The 25351-nt window shown below is 35.9% G+C and overlaps 5 protein-coding genes across 7 annotated transcripts; 2 read left to right on the top strand and 3 right to left on the bottom strand.

Moving 5' to 3' along the window:
* Nucleotides 1–951: 951 nt before the first annotated feature.
* On the bottom strand, nucleotides 952–6491 carry LOC125580683. Its single transcript, XM_048745621.1, has 2 exons — nucleotides 1147–6491; nucleotides 952–1034 (listed from the first exon to the last, which is right to left on the bottom strand). The coding sequence occupies exon 1, from the start codon at nucleotides 6259–6261 to the stop codon at nucleotides 5254–5256; it is 1008 nt and encodes a 335-aa protein (XP_048601578.1). The 5' UTR covers nucleotides 6262–6491; the 3' UTR covers nucleotides 952–1034; nucleotides 1147–5253.
* LOC125579787 lies at nucleotides 2157–3441 on the bottom strand. The gene is made up of 2 exons (XM_048743634.1): nucleotides 3187–3441; nucleotides 2157–2648 (listed from the first exon to the last, which is right to left on the bottom strand). The coding sequence occupies exons 1-2, from the start codon at nucleotides 3439–3441 to the stop codon at nucleotides 2157–2159; spliced, it is 747 nt and encodes a 248-aa protein (XP_048599591.1).
* Nucleotides 6327–10750, bottom strand: LOC125579786. The gene is made up of 2 exons (XM_048743633.1): nucleotides 9087–10750; nucleotides 6327–8828 (listed from the first exon to the last, which is right to left on the bottom strand). Exon 2 carries the CDS (start codon nucleotides 7806–7808, stop codon nucleotides 6327–6329), a length of 1482 nt encoding a protein of 493 aa, XP_048599590.1. The 5' UTR covers nucleotides 7809–8828; nucleotides 9087–10750.
* Nucleotides 10751–10971: 221 nt separating this feature from the next.
* Nucleotides 10972–15156, top strand: LOC106437638 (potassium channel AKT2/3-like). Of its 3 annotated transcripts, none has more exons than XM_013878557.3 (11): nucleotides 10972–11105; nucleotides 11235–11459; nucleotides 11684–11902; nucleotides 12152–12310; nucleotides 12401–12458; nucleotides 12542–12853; nucleotides 13131–13370; nucleotides 13451–13963; nucleotides 14045–14120; nucleotides 14196–14645; nucleotides 14751–15156. In XM_013878557.3, exons 2-11 carry the CDS (start codon nucleotides 11245–11247, stop codon nucleotides 14873–14875), a joined length of 2367 nt encoding a protein of 788 aa, XP_013734011.2. In that variant the 5' UTR covers nucleotides 10972–11105; nucleotides 11235–11244; the 3' UTR covers nucleotides 14876–15156. The 3 variants fall into 3 exon arrangements, with proteins under 3 accessions (XP_013734011.2, XP_048601576.1, XP_048601577.1); XM_048745619.1 differs by having other exon boundaries at nucleotides 11054–11172; XM_048745620.1 differs by having other exon boundaries at nucleotides 11070–11110.
* Nucleotides 15157–20996: 5840 nt separating this feature from the next.
* On the top strand, nucleotides 20997–22362 carry BNAC01G13700D. Its single transcript, XM_013878559.3, has one exon. The coding sequence runs from the start codon at nucleotides 21185–21187 to the stop codon at nucleotides 22190–22192; it is 1008 nt and encodes a 335-aa protein (XP_013734013.2). The 5' UTR covers nucleotides 20997–21184; the 3' UTR covers nucleotides 22193–22362.
* Nucleotides 22363–25351: the final 2989 nt, after the last annotated feature.

The raw sequence follows: 25351 nt of genomic DNA, 5'->3' as shown, positions 1-25351 counted from the left end.
GACGGTGAACCCATCAAAAATTATTCATATGAGAGAGATAATGCAATGATCGTAGAGTGTAAACCCTGATAATCCATCAGAAATCTTAAACAACCCAGAAATACCAAAAGCATAATAATTTGTCTCACTTTCAAATCCCTGGTTCTGAGTTTTGGTACGTTGGCAGATGGGCTTTCATCTTCAACTCTCGCATTGGGCCAGGCCCACATAGTTATGGATCTAGGATGAAAAGCTGCGGAGGAGAGGATTCCCCGTCTCTCTCTCCTCCAGTGAAGCTCCATTGCAGTATGTTGGCGGAGGACGCTATCAAGAAAAGACCACAAGGAGAAGCGTTAGAAGACAGACGGTGCTGGAGAAACCGCACAAGCTTGATTTCTCCCGTCAACGTTTATACCATTATGTGTATATGATGGTGAAAACAGGGGATGTGTAGAAGAGCTCCTATATGGTATGTTCTCTTAAGGTTCAAGTCTAAGAAGTACTTTTGAATAAACTCTGTTGGACAAAAAACATCTGAGAAGAATGTTTTGCTTTTGCCATGTAGTCTTTGCTGTTTGATGTTTTGTAATGGTTGGGAAATTAGCAGTATCTATGAAAGATAAATCTACAATGATTTTCTTCTGTCTAGTTTGCATTTTACGGACAAAATGACTTTCCAAGAATTCGATTTGAGACAGAGAATAATAGATTACATAAAGTTTATATCATGGAGTATTGATGATGTAAAGCAAATCTCAAACAATTTGACTTCCACATGAAAAGGGAAAATAATGAGAGGTTAAAAAGCAAAGGGAACCAAAAATCGGATGGAAAGAGAGATGATGATGATCACATGGTCTCCTCAGAAGTTTGGTCACATATGTAGCTACAAAAGCACATAGTATAACTGATTGGCGGCGTGCCTGGATTAACCTCAGGTGGCCGGCATTCGCTCTTCACCATTTTGTCGCCCTTGCTTTCTAAGCAAAGTCTCGTGCAGGAGCTGGTTTCGAGACAAGATCCTTGGATCTCAGTGCACACGCCACCTTCCGCTTCTGTAAAACACACATAACATATAACCACCACACGTACTTGTCTTTTTAGATTACATATAACATATAAAAATAATTGATGATTAAATTGAAAACGTATATTGATGATAAGAACCTGTGGGAGAATGGAGGAAGGATAGAAGAAGGAGTGCAACAGCAACTGTGGTAAACCTCAAGCTATCCATCTCTGTTATTTATCTTCTTGATATCTAATTTGATGTTTGCTCTCGTTTTAGAGTGTATTCAACGTAGAGGGAGGGAAGAGGCTGAGATTGACAGGTATGTACAACCTTACTTAACATTAAACTACTCTCTGATCAAGCTGATGGTAAGCATGTTGGTATTATTTTTAAACAATACTTAAGCATGACTAATTATTTTTCTTTGCCGGGCAATGACTAGTTTTATATATGGTCAAACAAAAATGAAAACGTTTCTAATATTATATATGCAGTAACTACTAAATGGTACTCGCACATTATTTTTCATAACACTTAATATTAATTTTAGATAGTGTATGTAACGAAGAGGGAGAGAAGAGGCTGAGATTGACATAGAAAATATAAATATAACGCCAAAAAGAATCGTACATAGAAAATATAAATATTAATTTTAGATAGTGTATGTAATTGAACCAATCTAAATCGTACTCAAAACTGCATATCGAATCAAAATAACAGCATAAATGAAATTTTACATAATCTCCAATTTATTTTTTCATACATATAAATTAAAAAATAATTTAAAATTAAATAAAAGTCAAATTAAAATATTAAATAATTATTACAGTTTAATTATTTTGTAAGTGATTGAACTCATGCATAAGCACGAAAAAGTCATCTAGTAATAAAATATATATTAAATCAAGCAGAATAATGAAAAGTACGAAACTGTAATCAGTTTTTTTTTTGTCATTGAAGTTTCATAGAACCATTCACGAGCCAAAAGGTTGTGATAAAACAGAGTACCAAAATAATATAAAGGGAGCAACAAAGCAGCCAGTAGGCGCTAAAAACAAAACCCAAAAAGTTGGACAAGCAAGTAAACGAGGATCTTTTATTATAGCTAGCAACAACAACAGCTTAAGAAACCTGAGAGATACCAGATCATGAGCCTCCCACTGCATCAAGGCGGATTTGAGAGTCCAACCAACTTCGGGCCGTTCCTTGCAATGTAAGATTGATAACGTCGATGTTGAACCACACTTCGTGCAATGGAATCAGCAACTGTATTGCTTCCTTGATGAACAAAGGCCAGTTGACATTCATCAAACCTGTCTAGAGCTCGTTTTAATCTTTTCAAAAGGGGATGAAGGTCCCAAGGGATGGAAGACACTGACATAGCAGCTGGAATCCGGGATGAAGAAATCTCAATAATGACTTTCTTATGTTTGAGATCAATGAGTGCTTCCATTGACCAAACGAGAGCTAGTAGATCAGCTTCCAGCTGAGATCTGATACCCACACCTGAACGTCTGCTATGGGCTAACGCTGTACCTGAAGAATCTCTTGTTAACCACGCAGCTCCACCATTCTCAGAAGGTGCAGACCAAACAGAACCCACGTTACACTTAATCAGTCCTTGCAGACGTTTCTCCCATATCTGTTGATCCTTCAACTAAAATCAACCTCAGACAACGAAGCCGATATAAAGGAATTGAGGTGCAGCCAAACAAACGCCTCGTCCATAGCCTTAACCCAAATTGTGTCGATGTCATTCCTCCGATGTTCAAAACACACTAGGTTCCGGTTCTTCCAGATGTGCCATAATAACCATGGAAAGGCTAGACGAATCTTAGGGTCCAATGTACTTTTCTTGCTACATGACAGTAAATAGTGCATGTTCAAAAAAAAATTGAAGATGTGGAGAAACCTGCAGGAGGAAGTGGTAGACCAGAACGCTCCCAAACAGCCTTTGAAGATGGGTAATGAAACAACATATGGCAAATGGTTTCTCGTTCTTGACCACAAAGAGTACATGTAGGATCCAAGTGAATGCCACAAGACTGGAGTTGTGTTTTCACTGTAAGAGCTCCAGCCATAATCTTCCAGAGAAAATGCCTTAACTTTGGCGAAGTTTTAGTCTTTCATAAGTCTCTCCATAGTTTTTTCTCCAGGGGAAGAAGTCCAGTAGGCTGATCAGAGTTGATATCTACAATGTTTTCGAGAAGTTTGTAACCGCTTTTCGAATCGTAGATACCGTTTCTTGAGAAACCCCATCTTATTGTATCATCTTTATCTCTACGAGTATTGATTCTCATAATCAGAGGAATTTCTTCTTCTACAAACAACTGGCGCAAGATCCTCAAGTCCCAATTGCCTGATGCAGGCTCCATAAGGTCAGATACTCTCAGTGTCAAATCAACGGTAACTTCAGGGTGGTATTGAGGTGCTCGAGGAAGTGGATCCATTATCCAATTATCTAACCAGACCTTGGAGGTTTCACCATTGCCGATGTTCTTCACTAGACCTTGTTTCAACAGGTCCCTTCCATGAAGGATGCTGCGCCATGCAAAAGAGGGTCTCGCTCCTATGCTACTCTCTAAGAATTCAGTCTTTCGGAAGTATCGTTATTTGAGGATACGAGCAAGCAGCGACTGAGGGTTTTTCCAAATTCTCCACGCTTGCTTGGCTAACAAGGCTTGGTTGAATTTTTCTAGATCTTTGAAACCTAGGCCTCCCACTTCTTTATCTTTGCACAATTTTTGCCAAGCCACCCAAGCAATTTTCTTCCGGTTATTCCCACTGCCCCACCAAAATTCTATCATCGCACTTGTGAGCTTTTCAGAAACATCTTTTGAAATTTTGAAACAAGACATTGCAAATATGGGCAAGGCTAAGCCAACCGATTTGAGAAGAATCTCCTTGCCTCCCTGTGAAAGTGACTTCGCAAACCATCCATTCAGTCTACCTTGGAGTTTCTCACGAATGAAGCTCAGCAACTTTCGTTTGGAGCCACTAAAACATTCAGGCAGGCCTAAGTAGGAGCCTTCGCCCCCTTCCTGTTCAGTGCCCGTTACTGCTTTAACCCTAGTCTTCGTTTCTTCTGCAACCTTGGAGGCAAATATTATGGAGGACTTCTGGAAGTTAACTCTCTGTCCTAAAGCTTCACCATAAAGCTCAATGCATCTCATAATTTCCTCAGCTTCTGATTGAGATGATTTACCCAGAAGAAGACTATCATCAGCAAACAGTAAATGGTGAACTGAAGGACATCTCTCCGCCAGCTTAATATCGTGCAAGTAGCCAGACCTTTCTGAGCTGTTTAATCTGCTTACCAGAGCCTCCGGACAGAGAATGAAGAGAAATGGTGAGAGTTAATCACCTTGTCGAATACCTCGTTCTGGTCTGATAAACCCGTGTGAGTTTCCGTTGAGCAGTACCGAGAATGTAACAGAGTTCACACACGCCATGATCCATCTTATCCAAATTCTGTCGAATCCCATTTTCTTCATTAGCACTTCCAGGAAGTTCCATTCAACTCTATCATCTGCTTTGGACATGTCAGTTTTGATTTCCATCTAGTCCTTAGCAGTTTTTTCATTTGTGCGGAGACTGTGAACCAACTCGTGGGCTATGATGATGTTATCAGAGATGAGATGACCTGATACGAACGCCCCTTGTGTTTCTGAGATGATTTCAGGGAGGATAATTTTCAGTCTGTTGCATAAGATTTTGGAGATAATCTTATATTGAACTGAGCAGAAGCTGATGGGGCGCATGTCCTTCATTCTCGTTGGTTTAACGACTTTGGGAAGGAGACTTAGCTAGGTATGATTCCAACCCTCCGGTATGATCGCTGTGTTGAAGAACTGGCTGATTTCTGCTGACAACGAAGGACCTACTACATGCCAGAACTTATGGTAGAAGATTCCCGTAAGGCCGTCCTCTCCTGGTGTGCTATTACCTTTAACACTGAAAGCTGCAGCTTTGATCTCTTCCGATGATACTGGAGCAGTAAGGTGCACATTCATGGCATCTGTCACCCTATTGTTGAAACCGTGAAACAAAGTTTCTAAGTCATAGGGGTTGGAACTTGTTAACAAGTCTCTGAAAAACTCCACAGCGATGTTACCCTTGGCCCCTTCAGAGAAATGCTCTTGATCAGAGTCATCCAGTAACATAAGAATTCTGTTCTGGATCCTACGCCCCTTAACACAATTGTGAAAGTACTTTGTATTGCGATCTCCTGCCTTGAGACATTCCTCACGACATTTCTGTCTCTAGAACAGTTCCTCCTCTCGAAGTGCAGCCGCAAGCTCCTGTTTAAGTTTCTGCATCAGCCTATACGAAGGAGATATCTTTGCTACTTCCTGTTCTAGTAAGGTTCTCAGCCGCACGATTTTATGCCTAGAGTTGAGGTTCGCTCGTTTCTTCAGCTCCATGATCTTACGTCTGCACCGAATAATTCGATCCATCGTACAAGAGTGAGTCTCACTGTCACCTTCCCAGCTCCGACGTACTAGATCTTCAAACCCTTTTCTGGAAAGCAACCTTTTATCAAAGAAGAACCTACTCCTTGTCGGATCATCTCGTTCAAGAGCAAAGCAGATTCTAATTGGGTGATGGTTAGAAGCCCATAATTCCAAATACTCCATATTAGAGCGAGGAAACAGTGAGAACCATTCACTATTTCCGAAACTTCTATCCAGCCTGCACTGTACCCATACTTTATCTCTCCAGCCAGCCCAAGAGAGCCAATTTCCAGTGTGCCAAATTTCCTTAAGTTTACAATTTTGAACCATGTCTCTAAAATCCCAAAAACTTGATTCTTCTCGTACAACACCTCCACTTTTTTCCTCATTAGAGAGAAGCTGATTAAAGTCGCCAGCCAGCATCCAAGCTTCATCTCTCCTCAAACCAATGTTCACCAGTCGATCCCAGACCTCCCGTCTCTTGGCCTTAACCGGGTCGCCATAGACACATGTTAAGAAAAAGAATGTCGATCCCAAAGAGACCTTCAAATCAATAATTGTTTTATCTGTAGCCAACACCTCCACCTGATAACTATCTTTCCACAATACTGCAAGACCACCACTTAAACCCTCCGGCTTCACCGTAATCAACTGAACATAACCCAAGCTTTTCCTCAAACCATTAACATACTCAAACTTTTGTTTTGTTTCCATCAAGAACAAGAAATCTGGGAAATATTTGCGACGATACTCCCGTATTTGCTGAACTGTCTCGGTGCTTCCTGCTCCTTGACAGTTCCAACTCAAGATGCTCATTGGGGAAGCAGCGGCTTCAATACGGAAGCCACCGTAGGTTCTATGAACTTTGGGATTTTGGTTTCTTAGGAAGAGGGAGGAGGAGATGACTTCCTTTTCATCTTGTTGCAGGTGCTGGAAGAGCGGGAACAGATGAAGTCATACCATGAGAAGACGCATGTCTGCTTCCTATTTTCCTTTTCCATGAAGGAGGCCTTCTTCTTTGAGCTTTGCTTACACTTTGGGACCCGGTGACTCGCCCCCCCCTCCCACCCCCCACCCCCCCCTCCCCCCGAAGAAGGGCCAAGCTGAAAACCCGTTGGTATCAAAGTTGGAGCAGAAGCGAAGGAGGTGTTAGTAGCTGAGGAGTCTGCTTCATCGTCATTAAGCAAGCCTGGGGAGTCTTCTGAGCGTGAAACAAGCAGGAAGGGTTTCTGTTTTTTCATTGGCGCTGTTTCCTCTTGATAAGAGAATACGTGGCCTTTACCCTTATCCAACTCATTAGTAATTTTGGTAAGGCGTATCGAGGTCTCTATAGTGCTATCTGCTATCCCTTGCTTAACTCTCTTAATCCTGGCTCTGCGCTCAGTTTCATTAGCATGGGAGATATATAGCATAGCCATCTTTTGATCCTGTTTTGATAGCTCAGGGAACAATGGAGGAAACCCCGGAGGACCCTCTGCTATCATCAACGGTTTCGCAATTTGAGCGGCTTGGTTGCTACCTTGTTGCACATCCTGAGCTTGCTTATCTTTAATATTTCCCTGACGAAGCAAAGGGCATCGAATCTTCTCATGGGTGAGGCGAAGACAGTGAAAACATCGTTTGTGAATTTTCTCATACTCAAATTCTGTGATCACTGTACCCCCTGATTTGATGTTCATCTTCCTAGATGCCTTGGCCGGGTTCTCCAGGTTGAAACACACTTTAGCTCTGATGTAATCCTTAGTCTGAGAGACCTTAGGGTCGTAGGCAATGACATCAACTTTGCCCACCTCTGAAGCAAGGCGATACATAGTATCACTAGTGAAATGGTTCACCGGAATATGCCTTATACGGATCCATAGATCCATCGTCTTCAAGAAATCATCAGGAGGGTTAGCCGTCCATCTCTCAAGGGCTATAGTCCAATGATTGTAAGACCAAGGACGGTCTTTGAGTACAGTCTGCAAGTCCTCTTCCCTCTGGAAAATAAACTGAAATCTATCCCTTGAGAGCGCAATCCCTTGAAAACGATCGTAGACTCTCCACGCCGTCATCATATACTCTATCATTCGAGACATGGATTGATAGTCCGGATTGAGCAAGCGCTCTAAAAGGCTTGTCTCATTCTCATCAAAAACGCGAAATCGGGGTTCGTCTGGTAGCGTGAGAGGTTCCTCTTCATCCTCAATTGACATAGCTCTTATCGCTTTGTGGAGAACATCCGCCATGTTAGTTGTTGCCGGAGAGAAGAAACAGACTACGCAGCGGTGGTGGTGAAAATTCTTTGGGAGCAGGTCTAGCGTGATTGATGCCAAATTCCCATTAGTAAGACAAAATTCAGTCAAGATTTTTTTAGAATCCATCAGAAAAGGAATTGTTGCTTCGATTTAGGGTGGAAAAGAGAAAAGTAGAATATTTTTGAAACAAAAGAGGGAACCAAAGAGTCAAGCTAGACTCAAAAAAAGAAATAAAATATAATTTCCTAAAGTAACCACCGTGGCAAAAGGGCCGGTAATCGGTTCCACTGATCTCAGGGAAAATATTGGAGAATTATAAAAGGCAACTACCAGTCAATTGACTTAGCCGGAAATCGTCTCAAAAGAGAAAGAATTAATTCAAGGTTTTTTTTACATCCACCACTGTAATCAGCTTTATTATATGAAAAGTAATATTCATCAATCCCTTTTATTCTTTATTATTTTGCACTATCTTCCTTCTAAGTCTATTTAGCCGTCAGTAATATTCTAAGACCATTTCTAATGGTTTTCTCTATTTTTCACTCTAAAATAGAATAATTCTATAATATAATTGAGTTATACTTCAATTGTACTCTATTTTAGATTGAAAAATAGAGTGGTGAACAAAAAATAAACAACTTAAGTAAACTCATTTTTACATTATTATAAAGTGAAAAATAGAATACCTTTGAATTATTTTTACTCTACGTTCTATTTTAGAGTGATAAATAGAATGGAGTTTGAGATGTCCTGAACTAGAGGTTCCATTTGAAAGTTTATTGAATTCAGTGTTAAAAAAAAGCTTTATTATATGAAACTTGATCACCATAAAACAAACAGAACACAAATCAAAGGTATAACAAAGTAGAATACAAAACACTTAAGTATCAAACTGCAACACCTCCACACACACTCACACAAAGTGACGTCGTTCTCTATCTTTTGAAATCTGATCATGCTTTCTTTTTTAAACGCCGAAATCATAGCAGCACATACAATACCCCGGATTAGTGATGCACTGGCCGCCTTCCGTATGTATTCTCTCCGACTTCAGGCATCTCTCATTGCATGTTTCACCGGGGGGATCCGCAGGTGTACATTGACCGTATGGAATGATACACTTTACGGAAGGCGGAAAAGCTGCAACTGCTCCCCGATAAGAAGAATTGAATTAATGTAATTCATAAGGGTACAAAGGATTAACAATATGTTATAAGATCTTTGTAAACCATCATTTAAGATACGGAAAATATTGAAAAATATTTGAGACAATTCAATACTTATACATCTGATCAGTGTGGTAACTAGTTAATTGGATTATAACATTCAGAAGATATAAGCATTTTTTTTACTGTCGTTAATGAATTCTCTAACCAAATAATTAGTGTGGTTTGACGTACGAACCTCTAGTGGATTGCAGAATGGAGAGACAAACAAAAACTGCAGCGAGAACAGCTATGCTCAATCTCAAGCTCCTCATTGCTCTTCTTTCTTTCTTTCTTTCTTTGTGATATATTTAGCCAAAAGGAGGTTTTGATTTATAGGCGATGCAGAGCGCAGAAAAAGTTCAAAATTACAAGCGATCACATGCTTTCTTGTACATAACAATGTATTGTAATTTGTAACATGACTGCCTTCGACGTTATATTAGATTAAGGTATAATTTTATCAATTATTCTACGCGGTCCGTATTAAAATTTAATTTAAGGGTTTACACGGGATTCAATCGTCTATTGTTCTAATTTTCTAGACAAAAATCAAACATTAGTTATCTTGTCATTCTTCTGTATTCATTTTCTTGTACCACGGGATATGTCTTGATCTCCCATCGATGAATAAGAAGGAAAATGAGGTTGTCTTCACCGGAAAGATTGTGGAGGTGTCAGAAAGTGAGAAGTTGTATAATATCAAGTTGTACATACACGTTTTCCTAATGCTATTGATAAGAGGAAGATACAATAATGGAAATATTATATTCTATATTCTATTCTAATACCGACTCGTTTATCGTTTATTGATATGTTAATATCCCCTAATAGAAAGCATGTGGCATTCATCGATTTATCACCGTATAGATTTTAAGTTGTGGAGGTGTCACAGAGCTTCTAGAACTGAAACCGGACTTGGTTGACCTCCTTTCTTTGAGCTTTTAAAAGGCTGTGGCTGAGGAACCAAAGAATGATTTACATCTTCAGTTGGTATCCTTGAGATATCCTAGAACATCAGCAAACAAATAGATATGGGTTATAACAAACATGTATATTACATTCTTGTTCAACTAGCAAAATGTAAACTGATTCTCTACAGCACAAATTCATCATCTTGGAACATAATGCTCACTCACAGGATCAATCAAAAAAAGTGACAGTTGACAAATCTGGAGCTTCAGAAGACATTGCCTTCCTTTGCCTAGACATTATTTTGGAAAAAGTCTCCCCGGAATCTCTAGAGCTCTGTCTTGAAAGGTGGATACGGGATACCTTCATACCGTTTCTGCCTAGGTACCATGATTGCTGGTGCATGGAAGCCTACGATCTGCTCTGGACTCATCGGAAGAAGAGCTTGTCCGATGCAAAAGTTCTACTAGCATAGCGTGGCTCACCTAACTTGGGTTTCTGAAAAAAAAACAATCTTATTTGGCTCCCACGTGTTCCTCACTGGTGAATGCATTTTAGGGACTCGTCAAGTCTATTGTGAGATTAACTAGGGTTTATGTATGTGGATTAGAAAAACCAAAGTTAGGCAACATGGTGAAGGAGCAAAGTAGGCAGTGTGATTCTTCCGTACGGGATCTTAATGACATTTATCCTACAACAAAGTACAATCATATCGGTTATAATTGCCTTTCACTTTGTTTTGCCTTTTTGTAAGCTAACCATGTGAGTGCCTCAAAAGCCAAATTAAGAATATATGAGCAATCTAGATGAATACTATACCGAAGATGACTACACGAATAGGGAAATATATCGTCTTTTCCGCCTAAAAAAAAACTGGTCCCATGCATTTCTCAACTGGAATCTAATTCCATTTTTATCTCATAATTTTTCTTCTGCTTCATATACCCGCTAGTCAATGTGCTTAAGTACACACAACATTCTCTTTAACTATGCGGGAAACGTAGCATTACAACGCCCTCTTAATCGCTGCTAGATTCTCAATATAGAGTTTAAAAGTTGCTAATGATAAACATTGGGACCCTCAAAGAGTCTAAAAAGCCACGTTTTGCATCATTCTCAGACTCAACCATTACCTATCTCTCATTTGTGGCCGCATCAATCACACTTCACACCTTATCTTCCAAAACATTTAATCAACTAATTTTCTTCCCTTATTTATTGTGACTCGTCCTCCAAAAATAAAAGCTTTGTTCCCCACAAAAGCTTCCCAATCTCACTTGTTTGACAATAGGACCACCACCACCACGTACGGTTTGCACCATACACACCACAAACTCCCTCTTCGTTGCAATAATTACACCATCCACCAAAACGTCTCTCTTTCTTTCCATCTATCTTTTTATGTTAGTTTACCAAAACAATTTTGTTTCTTCAGGGTGAATATAATGGACCTCAAGTACTCAGCATCTCATTGCAACTTATCTCCAGACGTGATGAAGCACCATCGAGGAAAAGAAAGAGATGAAGAGTATGATGCTTCTTCTCTCAGCTTGAACAACTTGTCAAAGCTTATTCTTCCTCCACTTGGTGTTGCAAGTTATAACCAGAATCAGATCATTTCTAGTGGATGGGTCATCTCACCCATGGACTCAAGATACAGGTACACCGACATATTCTTCTTATGGATTGTTTCTGTGAAACAGAGCAACATAGGGTACCTGAAAAAACGTACTCTTTATATCTTTTTTTTGCGTAACACAATATATCTACTGAGTTCATGATGCAAATGGTCTTGTAGTAAGGAAGTTATCAGAGACTCTTGTTTATCTTGAAAGGTAACGTAAAGAAGTAAACTAATGATTCATGTGTGGTTGGCTAATTCAGGTGGTGGGAGTCATTTATGGTGCTTTTGGTTGCATACTCTGCGTGGGTTTACCCCTTCGAAGTCGCGTTTCTGAACTCCTCACCAAAGAGAAACCTTTGCATCGCAGACAACATAGTAGACATGTTCTTTGCTGTTGACATTGTCTTGACGTTCTTCGTTGCCTACATAGACCGAAGAACACAGCTTCTTGTCCGTGAACCCAAACAGATTGCAGTAAGGTCAGTCTCTGTTGTTCATGATTTTTTTGTGTCACCCTTTGATTAGTTTGTGGAAGACGACAAAGTTTAGGTGACTCTTGTGCCCCACACCATGTGATTCTTTATTTTTACCCATCAGCAATTAGACAAAATTACTGATTATGGAAAGTACAGAAAGATTCCGTTTCTAATATTCCATGAACAGAAAGCTTTTTAATTATTGTGTAGGTAGGTACTAACTAAAAATGATATTTTAATCTCTCATTAAAGGTACCTTTCTACGTGGTTCTTGATGGATGTTGCATCAACAATACCATTTGATGCAATCGGATACTTAGTCACCGGCACAGGCAAGTTGAATCTCACTTGTAATATCTTGGGACTGCTCAGGTTTTGGAGACTCCGCCGCGTCAAACACCTCTTCACAAGGTACACATGGCTCCTTGTCATGTCTATATATAATCAAACCCTTTTAGGAGAAACTAACAAATACATCACATGTTTCACGTGTTGTTTCAGACTAGAGAAGGACATAAGATTCAGCTACTTCTGTATTCGTTGCATTCGACTACTATGCGTGAGTGAAAAAAACTATACGTGTCTTTAGATATTGAAGTTGCATAAACGTATGATGATGATGAGATATGAGTATTATTACAGGTGACGTTGTTTCTAGTGCATTGTGCTGGATGCATCTATTACCTACTAGCAGACAGGTATCCACATGGAAAGACATGGATCGACGCGATCCCTAGCATCAGAGATAAGAGTCTGTCCATCAAGTACATTGCAGCCATTTATTGGTCTATCACAACAATGACCACTGTGGGATATGGAGATCTACATGCAAGCAACACTACTGAGATGGTGTTTATCACAGTCTATATGTTATTCAATCTCGGCCTCACTGCTTATCTTATTGGTAACATGACTAATTTGGTCGTGGAAGGGACTCGTCGTACCATGGAATTTGTGAGTCTGATCAAGCTCTCACTCTATGATTATACATAAGTTTTTTTCTTTGTAACCAGAGGTCGTTCGCTCAACTGTAAAGGAATCTGACCATTATGTTAGACGTTCCTGACTCCCCGGTTCGAATGAGCGCTGGAAAGAAACTAATATTACATGTTGTGGTTTTGATTCGGGGGTTTACGAGTTTCGGCCCGAACCTCCTAATATTCAAGAAAAAAGTTTTCCCTTTGTATTGTTTTTTCATAGGGAACTTCTTGTTGTTGTTGTGGTGGTGCAGAGAAATAGCATTCAAGCAGCGTCAAACTTTGTTAACAGAAACAGATTGCCTCCAAGACTGAAAGACCAGATACTAGCTTACATGTGTTTGAGGTTTAAAGCAGAGAGCTTGAATCAGCAACATGTTATTGATCAGCTCCCAAAGTCTATCCATAAAAGCATTTGTCAACATCTTTTTCTTCCATCTGTTGAAAAGGTTTACCTCTTCAAAGGCGTCTCCAGAGAGATACTTCTTCTCCTGGTGAGTTATATAACAAAGCTAACTAGGGTTTGTGGATAGTTAATGAGTTCTTTTTTTGTGTGTGTTTATATGTGTATTAGGTTTCCAAAATGAAGGCTGAGTACATACCACCAAGAGAGGATGTCATCATGCAGAACGAGGCACCAGATGATGTTTACATAATTGTATCAGGAGAAGTTGAGATCATAGACTCAGAGATGGAGAGAGATAGCGTGTTGGGCACGCTAAGATGCGGAGACATATTTGGAGAAGTTGGAGCACTTTGTTGCAGACCTCAGAGCTACACTTTTCAAACAAAGTCTCTTTCACAGCTTCTCCGGCTCAAAACATCTTTCCTTATTGAGACAATGCAGATTAAACAACAAGACAATGCCGTGATGCTCAAGAACTTCTTGCAGCATCACAAGAAGCTGAGTGATCTAGATGTCGGTGATCTAAGTGCACAACAAGATGGAGAAAAGGATGAAGGTTCGCCTAACATTGCCTCAAATCTTATCACTGTTGTATCAACAGGCAATGCAGCTCTTCTTGATGAGATACTCAAGGCTAAGTTAAGCCCTGACATTACAGATTCCAAAGGAAAAACTCCACTGGTAACCTTATGCTTCCACCGAAAAACAATTTAAACATGTATTCATCATCAGTCATTAACTTTTCTTATGTTATTGTTTCAGCATATAGCAGCCTCTAAAGGGTATGAAGATTGTGTTCTAGTACTCCTGAAGCACGGATGCAACATTCACATTAGAGGTGAACACATCATAATCAAGAAGTGTTATATTTTACGTTCTGCAGAAATGTATTAAGCACAACATTCACTTGCAGATGTGACTGGTAACACGGCACTATGGGAAGCAATCTCAAAGAAGCACCACTCTATATTCAGAATCCTTTATCATTTCGCAGCCATATCGGATCCACACGTAGCTGGAGATCTTCTATGTGAAGCTGTGAGACAGAACAATGTAGAAGTGATAGAGGATCTTCTGAAACAGGGGATCAATGTTGACACAAAGGACCACCATGGTTTCACAGCTTTGAAGGTGGCTATGTCCCAGAACCAAATGGATATGGTTAATCTCTTAAATATGAACGGTGCGGATATGGTTACAAATGAGCTCACATCATTGGAGAAGTTAAGAGTTGTGGAAAAAGAAAAAGAAAGAGTGAGTATTTTCAGAGGACATCCATTGGAGAGAAAAGAAAGAAGTAGCTATGAAGCTGGGATGCTTATTTTGCTTCCTCCTTCGCTGGATGATCTCAAGAAAATTGCAGGTAAACAAGAAAATTACAGGTCTTAGACCTGGTTTGGTTTAGTGTGCTAACCGGGTTCGGTTTGTTTTTCTTTTTAACATGGTTCGTTTTGTGTGCATGAAACAGAGGAAAAGCTTGGGTTTAACGGAAGTGAGATGATGGTGACGAATGAAGATGGAGCTGAGATTGACAGTATTGAAGTGATAAGAGACAATGACAAGCTTTACTTTGTGGAAAAGATAATAATTTAGAAAACGAAATTTAAAAACAAAAAAAAAATGTATGAGATAAGATTATTACCGTGAAAAAATGAATTTGAAGTAAAAAAAAATGAAAAGCGAAGATATAATAATATCATTGGATGTAAAATATATTATTGCTGGAGTAAGAAAATGTAAGAAATCATATATTACGAACGTGTGAATCTGAGAATGATAGTACTAAATTTACCAAGAAAAAAGGAAACTGAAATTTAGTATAAAATTATAAAACGTAATATAAATAAAAAAAATTATAATTGACAAAAAAAAAATTATAAAACGTAATAATGTTGCTAACTTTTCAACATTAACGTTTAGTTTCTTTCATATATGAAAATGTGACGTGACTGTCCGTAGTACCAGTATCACATGCTATGGCTACGATTCGAATTATTGAGTTTGTATTTATATTTCGGAACATCATTCTGAGGTTGTACACGTTATTTTGTTTGGTATTATGGAATATAGTCGTTGAATTGAAGAGAATGATCACGTGATCATCACGTCAGTTTATGATACTTCTTTGTCAATGGATCCATACAATAATACGACTTTTTGCTCCACTTGAAGTTTGGACACAACTCCAAAACCCTACCTTACATTTATAGTAAATCAGCTTAAGTAATACAAACGTTGATAAACAACTACACAGCAACAGTTTAATGCACCTTCGATTTTTCTTAATCACGATGAACATTACATAAATTTTTTTATTGTTAAATTTGGAAGTTACAAACAACTAACATATGCAAACATGTTTTATGACCTGGTTTTTCTTTCTTTCTGAATTAGATATGCATGTAATATTGGGCAGTGAAGTATTGTTCAGAAGATAGAGTATAAAAGGCCAATAACATAGAACCAAAGTAACGATCAAACTATACCTTTAGATTTTGTGATTAGTTTGAAAAATACAACTAGCTGACAATAAAATCAAACAAAAAATACACGAGCATGCTGTGTAAGGACCTACAAAGAAAAGCCTTCTCCGTTTATATATACGGCTACGGCCCCGACGCTTACCAAACTTGAAACTTTAGTTCCGTTTAGCATTATTATCCAAATACGAATATATACATTTATCTTAAGTTATAAGAATATACATTTATGTTAAGTTATAAGAATATGTCCTTTTAAAGCTGTGATTAAATAAATAAATAAAAACTTTGTGGTAGACAACTTTTAAAGATTGATCTGAAGTCGTAACATTGTGGCAGTGTACGGATGCTGAAATGGGGAAAACCTCAGATACCAAATCCATGTAACGTCGAAGCTACGTGCAGAGGAGTTTTAAGGGTATTTATGACATTGAGTAATCAGAGACCCCACGTCATTAAATGAGTGTGAGATAATGCTATCCATCACATGGCCTTACATTATCTTATGTCTGTTTCCAAACATAAGCGAACCAACAAAATCTCTTCGCTATTATTTCTATCCTTTTTTTCTTTGCCAGCAAATTTTTATATATTGATGCTCATCTATTATGCTCATTTTCAAATCATGAATGATTTATTGCTGAAAATATGTTAATTTGATATTTTTTTATTTAACTAGGATAAGAAATTTATTTGTATATATTATCGATAATTTTTTTTATATATTTAATTATTTTATTTATACATATACAATATTTTTTGTTGTTATTATATAATTTCTTTCTGATGGACGGACCTAGGGGTGTTCAATCCGGTAAAATCGAACCAATTAAAACCAAACCGAACCGAAATAGAGAAAGTAGTTTGGACTTGGTAATACCAAATATACCGAATGAATGTCATTTTCGAAAACCGCGGTATATGGATATGGTTTGGTATATAAACCGATCAAACCGAATAAATCGAATAAACCGATCATTTAAAATATAGTAGTATAATTATATGTAAAGTTTATAATATAATTAAGAATATATACATAATTTATTTTATTAATTTGATTTTTATATTGAAACGTTGTTTTTAGTAACTTAATATTTTGTTCTAAGTTAAAAGTTATTTTTTATTTTTATCAAATTAAATAAAACATAATGTTTACCCTCTTGTTAACAAATATGAGTGTTTAGATTTAGTTATTTATAATATTATGGATTACTAATTTCTATTATGTAAAAACTATTATAATTATTAACTTAATATGTTTACTAAATATTTTAAATAGTAAAAACCGAAATATCTTCATGTTATATAAAAACTAATATCTAATAATATAAATAAAATCCATAAAATACTTTTTTTTTAAACAAATTTATGGTATTTTGGTATTTTGATATAAACCGAATAAACCGAAAACCGACGGTATATAAACCAAACCAAACCAAAGTAAATATGGTTTTAATATGGTAGCTATTTTTCATAAACAAAAATATCTAAAAACCGAAAAAATCGAACCGAAACCGAACCGATATCCGAATTGAACACCCCTAAATGGACCAGATCATTTTTTTATTAAAAATGGTGGAACTAAACTATGATTAATATATTATGGGTTGATCATATTGGACATTAAACAAATTATGACACAAAAACTTTATTTTTTTTTCCACCGAACACATTTTTGAAAACAATTGAACAGTATTGTTTCCACAGTTGAATTATTTTGACATTTATCTTCCATATGGTTTTGAAAAGTTTCAGATGAACCATCGAATTTATACATGTTATTTTAATGCTTTTAGTTGTTTGATTAAGAAAAACTTACATTTTTGTAATTTAAAATCGTTTTAAAAAATTCAAAATAAGAATAATAAAATATATAAGGTTTCCTTATTTTTGTAATTTAAAATCTTTTTAAAAAAACTTAAATATAACATATAAAATTTCCTCATTTATGTAATTTCAAAGTCATTTTTAAAAAATCAAAATATAACATATAAGAAAAAAAAACTATTTTTTTATTATATGATTAATGTGATTGTTTAATCTTTTTAATAATATAAAATTAAACAAAAATGAAGAATGATGCAAAAATTGTTATCAAATATTTATTATTCATAGTCATTAATTGTCATATATATGTTAATCATATTAGGTAATTCTGTAACTTTTATTTAAGGAAAGAATATACATTTCTTATACTTTGGGTTATATAATGTTGTTAGTATATTTTTAAACTATACTTTATATTAGATGTTCTAGAATTCTTTGAAATGAAATTTAGAAAACATTTAAAAGTGCCACCTAAGATTAAGTTTTTTTTTAATTAATACAAAATTAAGATTTTAACTTTTTAAATACTTCTAGATTAATATATAGGATGTATAAACATACTGATAGTTTTATGATCAAGTTTCCTTCACAGCCATTGGTAATGCTCCACCAGAAAAAAAAGCTGAACTATACAGTATGCGCTAAAAGCGTTTAATACGTGTGGGTCCCATTGATCACGTCCGGTTCTTAATTATTTGTTTCCATCTATTAATGGGCCTCATTTTGGCCCGTTTACTTCTCCTGGCTTGCTCTTTTATCGCTAATATTTTGTAGTTTTTCACGATACTCTTGTGGCTTGTATTTAATTTCCTTATTGCCGACAAAAAAAAAATCTATTTCATATATTGGTCTTGTAAATATAACATAACTTGTCAAGGTTGACAAAAGAAAAATAAATACAGGAGTTGGCAAGACAAAAGAACATAACCAAACAAAAGAATGAAAATTATTCGTGAGCTACAAGAAGAATATCAAACATAATCAGAAACTTATTTAAAAAATTGGTGGAAGGTAATATACGCTAGTAACTTGGTAGTTGAATATACAGTTGACAAAAACTCTTTACTTTTTATGTTAAAGTATATATACCCTAAGTATTTTGCTATTTTATTTTCCATGAAATGCGGTCGAGGAATGTGATTTGTTCTTCTAATTATTTTTAGTCAAATTAAAGAAATGATTGAAAATCTTATGATGTATAAATAATTAAAATTTTGAAACTTTGAAACTTTGAAACTTTGAAACTTGGTATCACCAACATCACAATGACATCATATTTTAATTAATAACTTTGTTCTGAGAAAAAAACAAAATAAGACGAAATGTAAAATGAAATGACTTCCGGGTTTCAGGGTAATGATAATCGCAGAAGATTTTAAACATGAAAAGGGTCAACTTCAGTTTCCAAATTTCATTCTTGTAATCCATAAAGTTTAACTTTCGTTTGCTATTTTCTCGGAAACCATTAATCATGAAACGAAAAAATATCAAGTTCCGAGGGGTCCAGGACTAAATTTTGGTGGGATCAGTATTCTCCTTATTTTTATGCCTTCCACATGTATATGTTCATGTTTATATAATATGAGAAGCAATACAAAGGACGTGTTAACAAATAAAACAACAACACCAATACGGAGGATATGGACATATATGTGCATGTGTAAATAAGTTGAAAATTATAAGAGAAGCGAAATGCAATACAAAGGATAGGTTAAGAAATATAACAACAGGTGACAAAAAGAAAGAAAGAAATAAAACAACAACAATACGAAGTATAGCATATCGCGTTTGTCTTGGATAGTGTAAATAAAACTATGATATAATTTATTTTTATTAATTGAGAGGTGTATAGAATTACCTAAATAATTCACTTAAACCGAAAGCAGCAATTGCTAATACCAAAACATAAACATAACGTAAATTCCATTCCCAACTGGAATTGAACTAGAGACAGAGATTTCGAATGTTTATAAACAACATTGCATCGCATCTTAGTTAATTTAACATAAATGTTTACTTATGTATTTATACGTTTTGTTGCTAAATGTTAACATAAAACCACTAGACTAATGCACTGTTAATATAAATTGATAAATTCATTTCAAAAAACTTTCCAGTAACCAATTGCAGTTTAGGATAAGTTATACTTGAAGAGTCTCACCATGAGCTGGATTTTGAATATGAATTTGGCAATCTACATAGGAAAACCTATAGTTTGGTTAGCTTGTCTCTTGAAATATAGAAGTGATTCATATGATATATATTTGCTTAAAATTAAGTTAAGTGAGGATAGTTAAATGAGTTGGGTCGTATATACATGCAGCGAATGCTTCAAGGTGCTGAGGATTAAGTATTAATGCTGAACTAGTAATAAAAAGTAAAGAAACAATGCGGCAAAAGAAAAAAAACATAGACAATGAAAAAGTCTGTATGACGATTTCGACCAAAAAAAAGTCTGTAGTATGACGATTTCTTTGATAATACACATACATAATATTATACCGTGAGATTTATATACAAAACAATCCATTCATGTGATATTATTACAAACTATTCAGTTTAAATTGGGGGTGGGCATGGGGCTGAATTTTAAAGATATTTGTGATCCATTATGCTCTGGGATAATTGATTTTTGGATTCGATTTGTAGCGTTGGTGTTTCGGATATCCAAAAAAATCAAGACAATTTACCGGATATCCGAAAAAATCCAGACAATTTACCGGATATCCGATTTGATCCGTTAAAAATAATTAATTTTTCTTTTTTTTTTAAAAAAAAATTAAAAAATAGAAAAATATGATATAAATAATAATATTTAATTACAGAAATTATAAAAACTACATACTTTTTAAAAATTAATAACTAAATAATTAATTTAGTGAATGAAAATATTATAAAACTTATATAGAGATATAAAATTATATATATATATATATAATCATATCTATTTTTTTAAATATTAATATTTGTGATTTGCTTTGTCTTTGACGAATCTTGAATTTTTTTCGATTTGTAAAATCACGAATATCCAAATTTTTCGGATCGAATTGAAACGAATAACAGATCGAAACAAATTTTACGGATATTTTGTCCACCTCTGGTTTAAATTGGTTTAAATGGCCACTATCCCAACGATGCATATCATCTACGCAATAAAAATATTTAACTTTTTGGTGAAATTTTGTTTGAAATTTATTACTCCCATTTTTTATCAAAAAAAAGAAGTTTACTATTCTGTTTACTAACTATTAATGAAAAATAGATAGGTCGCTTAAATCTTGTCTTGTATTTCATGTTCAATATTTTATACTCTTAATCATGGAAAGAAATATAAAATTAAATAAATTAGAGATATTTTCCAGTTATAAACAGATTCCATCTATTTTTAATTTAAATCAGATTCCATCTATTTTTAATTTAAATATTATAGAAGCAATCTAAAATAATGGAAAAATATGATTTGGTACATAATTTTCCGTCATTTATGTACTCTGCATATAAACAAACTCACATTGCACCTGCTCATGTTTATCTCTCTCTCTATATATTTCATTAATATCATCCTCAACCTTGCAAGTCTCTCTCTCTCAGCGACATGGATAGTCCAACGAGCATACGCGGTAAACCTCCACCGGAGACTCTCTCCCCGTGCGGTAGCCAAAGACGGAGGAGCAGCTGCGACTCCAACTCACCGGAATTCGAGTTCTGGCGTCTAACAAACTCTTCATTCCTTCAAACCGAGTCAGATCTTCTCTCCGCCGACGAGCTTTTTCACGACGGCGTTCTTCTCCCCCTTCACCTCCTCTCCATCAAATCCGAGCCTCAACCCGACCCGAATGTCTCGGAGTGCGAACCGGATCCATCTCCTTCAACCGATGCTTTGATCACAGAGCAGAAAGCCGAACCGGAACCCGGTTTAGGATCCGAGTTGTCTCGTGAACCAACGGTGTCGAAGCGGTGGAGGGATATATTCAAGAAGACCGAACATAAACCGGTTGGGAAGAAAGAGAAGGTGAAAGATAAGAAGAAGAAAGAGAAGAAGTCCGGTTCGGGTCCAGGTTCAGGTTCAGGTTCGGGCTCAGGAGCGGAGCTGAATATCAACATTTGGCCGTTTTCAAGAAGCAGATCCGCTGGTAACAACGTGACCCGACCCAGAATGTCGTTTGGAGCTCCGACGACCCGGAAAGTCAGCAGCGCGCCGTGTTCCCGTAGCAACTCCACCGGCGAATCAAAGTCTAGGAAATGGCCGAGCAGTCCCGGTCGTAACGGCGTGCATCTTGGTCGGAACAGTCCGGTCTGGCAAGTCCGACGTGGAAGTGGAGCTCCGACAGGGAAAACGATATCCGAGTCGGTGGGTCGGGTTTCGGGTAAAAGGGAAGTTCCCGAGGCGCGTAGGGGTAAAACTGGAATCGAGAGCAATAAAGCAAAAGTCATAAACTTGAACGTGCCTATGTGCATCGGTTATCGGAGCCGGTTAAGCTGCAGAAACGACCAGAGTGGAAGTAATAACATTGGGAGTGATGATAATATCGCCAATGTTAATAATCCCAATCCTAATGGTTTATTTGGCTTTCGTAATCTTTTCATTAAGAAGGTTCATTGACTTTTGTAAAAGCCCTATCAATAGTCTCAAAGGGTCTATTTTTATTTTTTAATTTGCTACTTTTGCTGTTTAGTACGATGTGTGGATTTGGGCAAATATTCGTGTTTGCTTATCATCATGTAAATTAAGAAGAGAAAGCTTTCTATTAAAATGTTAATCTATGTGTGTAACTAATTTTCTCAATTTTTATGGGTTAGTTTCATGACCAAGTAAACTAGCTGTGTGTAGATGTAATTTTCTATCTGCTACAAAACTACTAATCTACTGAGGTAAATGGTCTTTGCTAAAACTTCAATCGTATAACGAGGAAACAAATTACTCTTTATGATGGGACGATTTGTAATTTTAAGTTCACTATCCAAGAAAGGTATTGTGTAACAGCAGCCTTATAATTTCAATCAAAAACTACTGGATGACAAAGAAAGGTTTTGGGTTTGGTTGAAAGTTAACCATCAGTCCATCAATATACCCAAACTGTTTATTCCCAGTCTCTGTTTTTTTTTTCGGGAGAAATTGCATTCATACAAAAATCTAACCATAATTACCCAACTACACAAACACGGTTGATCAATGTGGAATAGTGTCAGTCTCTCCAATTTTATTGTTGCACAACATCGAACAGTTTGTTACAATAAACCATGAATGAATCGCATGTCGGAACTGAATGTATTCAAAGCATATTGAGTCGATTCAATGAGTTAGGTTCGATCTCGAGACCACGCTTTGGGTAGGGTTGTTCAATCCGGATTTTGGTAGGGTCTCGGATTAGTTTTTCGATATTTTGGTTTATAAAAATTAGATACCATATTAAAATCATATTATTTTAGTTTGGTTTTCAGTTTATATACCGGTGGTTTTTGGTTTATTAAATTTTGGTATGGTTTCGGTTTGATTTTTTAATATTTTGGTTTACAAAAATTAGATATCATATTAAAATTATTTTTTATCTTAGTTTAGCTCAGTTTTACAGTGTTGGTTAGGCCTGGGCATTTTAACCTGGACCCGAAGACCCGAACCGGAACCGACCCAAAAATATCCGACCCGAAACCGGACAGAAAATTTACAAGTACCTTTTGGGTCTAAATTTTTTTTACCCGAAAGAACCGGAACCGAAAAGGAACCGACCCGAATAGACCCGGACCCGAAAAGAACCGATTTGTACCCGACATAAAAACATGTATATCTAAAACTATGATGTTTTTGTGTTCTATTTTATATATATTATTTTATGATTTAGTTGAAATATCTTTTGTTAACAACATTTGTTATTATTTTTTAACATTTTTAAAGTAATATAAAGCTTTAAAATGTAAAATTTAGAGTTTTAAAATATTTTATTTTAATTATTAATAGTTTCATTTAAGTTGTTTTGTTAAATTTTAGATATATATATGACAAATATTCAACTAAAGTTGATGGAATTGGGTATATCATGTCCTTTTCAGATCCTAAATACCCGAACCCAACCCGGACCCGATATGGATCCGAAAAATTACGGGTATTTTATGGGTATTTTAATTATAGACCTAAACCGACCCGGACCCGAGAAAAACCGATCCGAACCCGAACCGAAAATTTCTAAGTACCTATTGGGTCTAAATATTTAGGATCCGAAAAGACCCGGACCCGAAAGAAACTGGCCCGATCCGAAGATCCGAACGCCTATGTCTAGTGTTGGTTTTTGGTTTATTCAATTTTATACTGAACAAACTTAAACTATATTTATCTTCTACGACATTTTGTCAATTTACTCACATTTAAGTGAACGATATTTATCTCCTTAAACTTAAACTATATTTATCTCCACCTTCTTCTTTCAATTTCACTCGGACCCACCCCAAATTTAAGTGAACGATATCATTAACTTTTTATATACTAGGGGTTTGCGCGAAACTGGGTACGTTATCGATGCATTGTGTTATTTTGTGCATGTAATTGTATTGTTTATTTTTTTTTTGATAAAAATTAATTTTGTCATGTTGTCTATAATTGTCTACGAAAGGAGGATTGAAAGTTATACATGTTGATTAGGTAGATCTAACAATGACCATAGTATTCATTTCGTTGTTATTTTTTTTAATCTTATATTGGTATAGATTTGATTGACCTCTAGCGTAAAAATGATCAAAGATAACCGAACTTTTGTAGTTGCTAAGTTACGGTTAAAATAGTGTAAGGAAAAGGGTTTAAATTTTGATTTTAAAATTTTTAAATGTATATGTACAGTAAATAAAATAGTTTTCTTAGTTTACACGGATTTTATTGTGAAACTTCTCAATTGTAATCTTTTTTGTAAAATTAAAGTATTACGTGAAGATATTTATATATTTATATTGTTATATAACTATTTAGTATAGAGGTTTAGCGATTTTTTTATAATAAAAATGGTTTTGTGGTTTAAAAAAAAAAAATCAATCGCAGACCAAAAAAAAATTGGTATAGCTTTATGTTTCAAGAAAATAATCTGGGTTTAAATTGTTTAGGTTTGAAATTTAGTGGGCCTTGGAACATTAGTTTTCTGTGCTTCTAACTCAACTGTTAGGTCGCTTTATTTTTCATCGTCGGGAAAGCTTCTAGGTTTCCAGTTATTAATTCAACCCAATGATCGTCCACCCCGTCAAAGGCATCTAGGAGCGTAGTCCTGCGCTTCGGAAAATATATTTTTTCAATATGGAACATTGTTGTATCAAACATGAGTAAATGTATATAAACTGGCCAAGGCTTTCGACTTGTGGTTCCTTGCTGCTATTGTTTTAAGTGACTTTGCGCAATGGTTAATATGGTGTCATGAAATTATTGAAATACTTTAGATTTTGTATGAATGGTCATTAAAGCTTATTTTGTTTAATTAAATTAAACCCTACAATTCACACAATTTATGTAAAATCAAATTTTATTAACACAATCATATATAGATCACAAGATTTTCTCATAATATTAACAAAAGTCTTAAGACTCCAAAAAGATTGACAAAAGTCTTAAGACTCAATTGACCAAAAGCAAGGCCAAGTCAAATCTCTGAATAAAAAACATTGAAAAAGCTCAAGAAACCTTTCCATCTGTAAGTAAACTTACTTCGCCTTTGTCTTAGATTTCTTGAGAAGACTGGAAGTTCTGAACTCAGCATCGTCTCTAATAAAGCTCCACCAGAGAATGGTT

Source organism: Brassica napus, chromosome C1, assembly GCF_020379485.1.
Source record: "Brassica napus cultivar Da-Ae chromosome C1, Da-Ae, whole genome shotgun sequence".
In the NCBI taxonomy this organism is placed as follows: Eukaryota; Viridiplantae; Streptophyta; class Magnoliopsida; order Brassicales; family Brassicaceae; genus Brassica; species Brassica napus.
This window is presented reverse-complemented; position numbering and strand designations above follow the sequence as displayed.

Coding starts and splice junctions, on each gene's coding strand:
- LOC125579787 (XM_048743634.1), bottom strand. CDS start 3,441: ATGGATCCACTTCCTCGAGCACCTCAATACCACCCTGAAGTTACCGTT. Junction 2,649..3,186: donor ACAAACTTCTCGAAAACATT/GTAGATATCAAC, acceptor GGTTGATTTTAG/TTGAAGGATCAACAGATATG.
- LOC125579786 (XM_048743633.1), bottom strand. CDS start 7,808: ATGGATTCTAAAAAAATCTTGACTGAATTTTGTCTTACTAATGGGAAT.
- LOC106437638 (XM_013878557.3), top strand. CDS start 11,245: ATGGACCTCAAGTACTCAGCATCTCATTGCAACTTATCTCCAGACGTG. Junction 13,371..13,450: donor GAGAGATACTTCTTCTCCTG/GTGAGTTATATA, acceptor TATGTGTATTAG/GTTTCCAAAATGAAGGCTGA. Junction 14,646..14,750: donor TGATCTCAAGAAAATTGCAG/GTAAACAAGAAA, acceptor TGCATGAAACAG/AGGAAAAGCTTGGGTTTAAC.
- LOC125580683 (XM_048745621.1), bottom strand. CDS start 6,261: ATGAGCATCTTGAGTTGGAACTGTCAAGGAGCAGGAAGCACCGAGACA.
- BNAC01G13700D (XM_013878559.3), top strand. CDS start 21,185: ATGGATAGTCCAACGAGCATACGCGGTAAACCTCCACCGGAGACTCTC.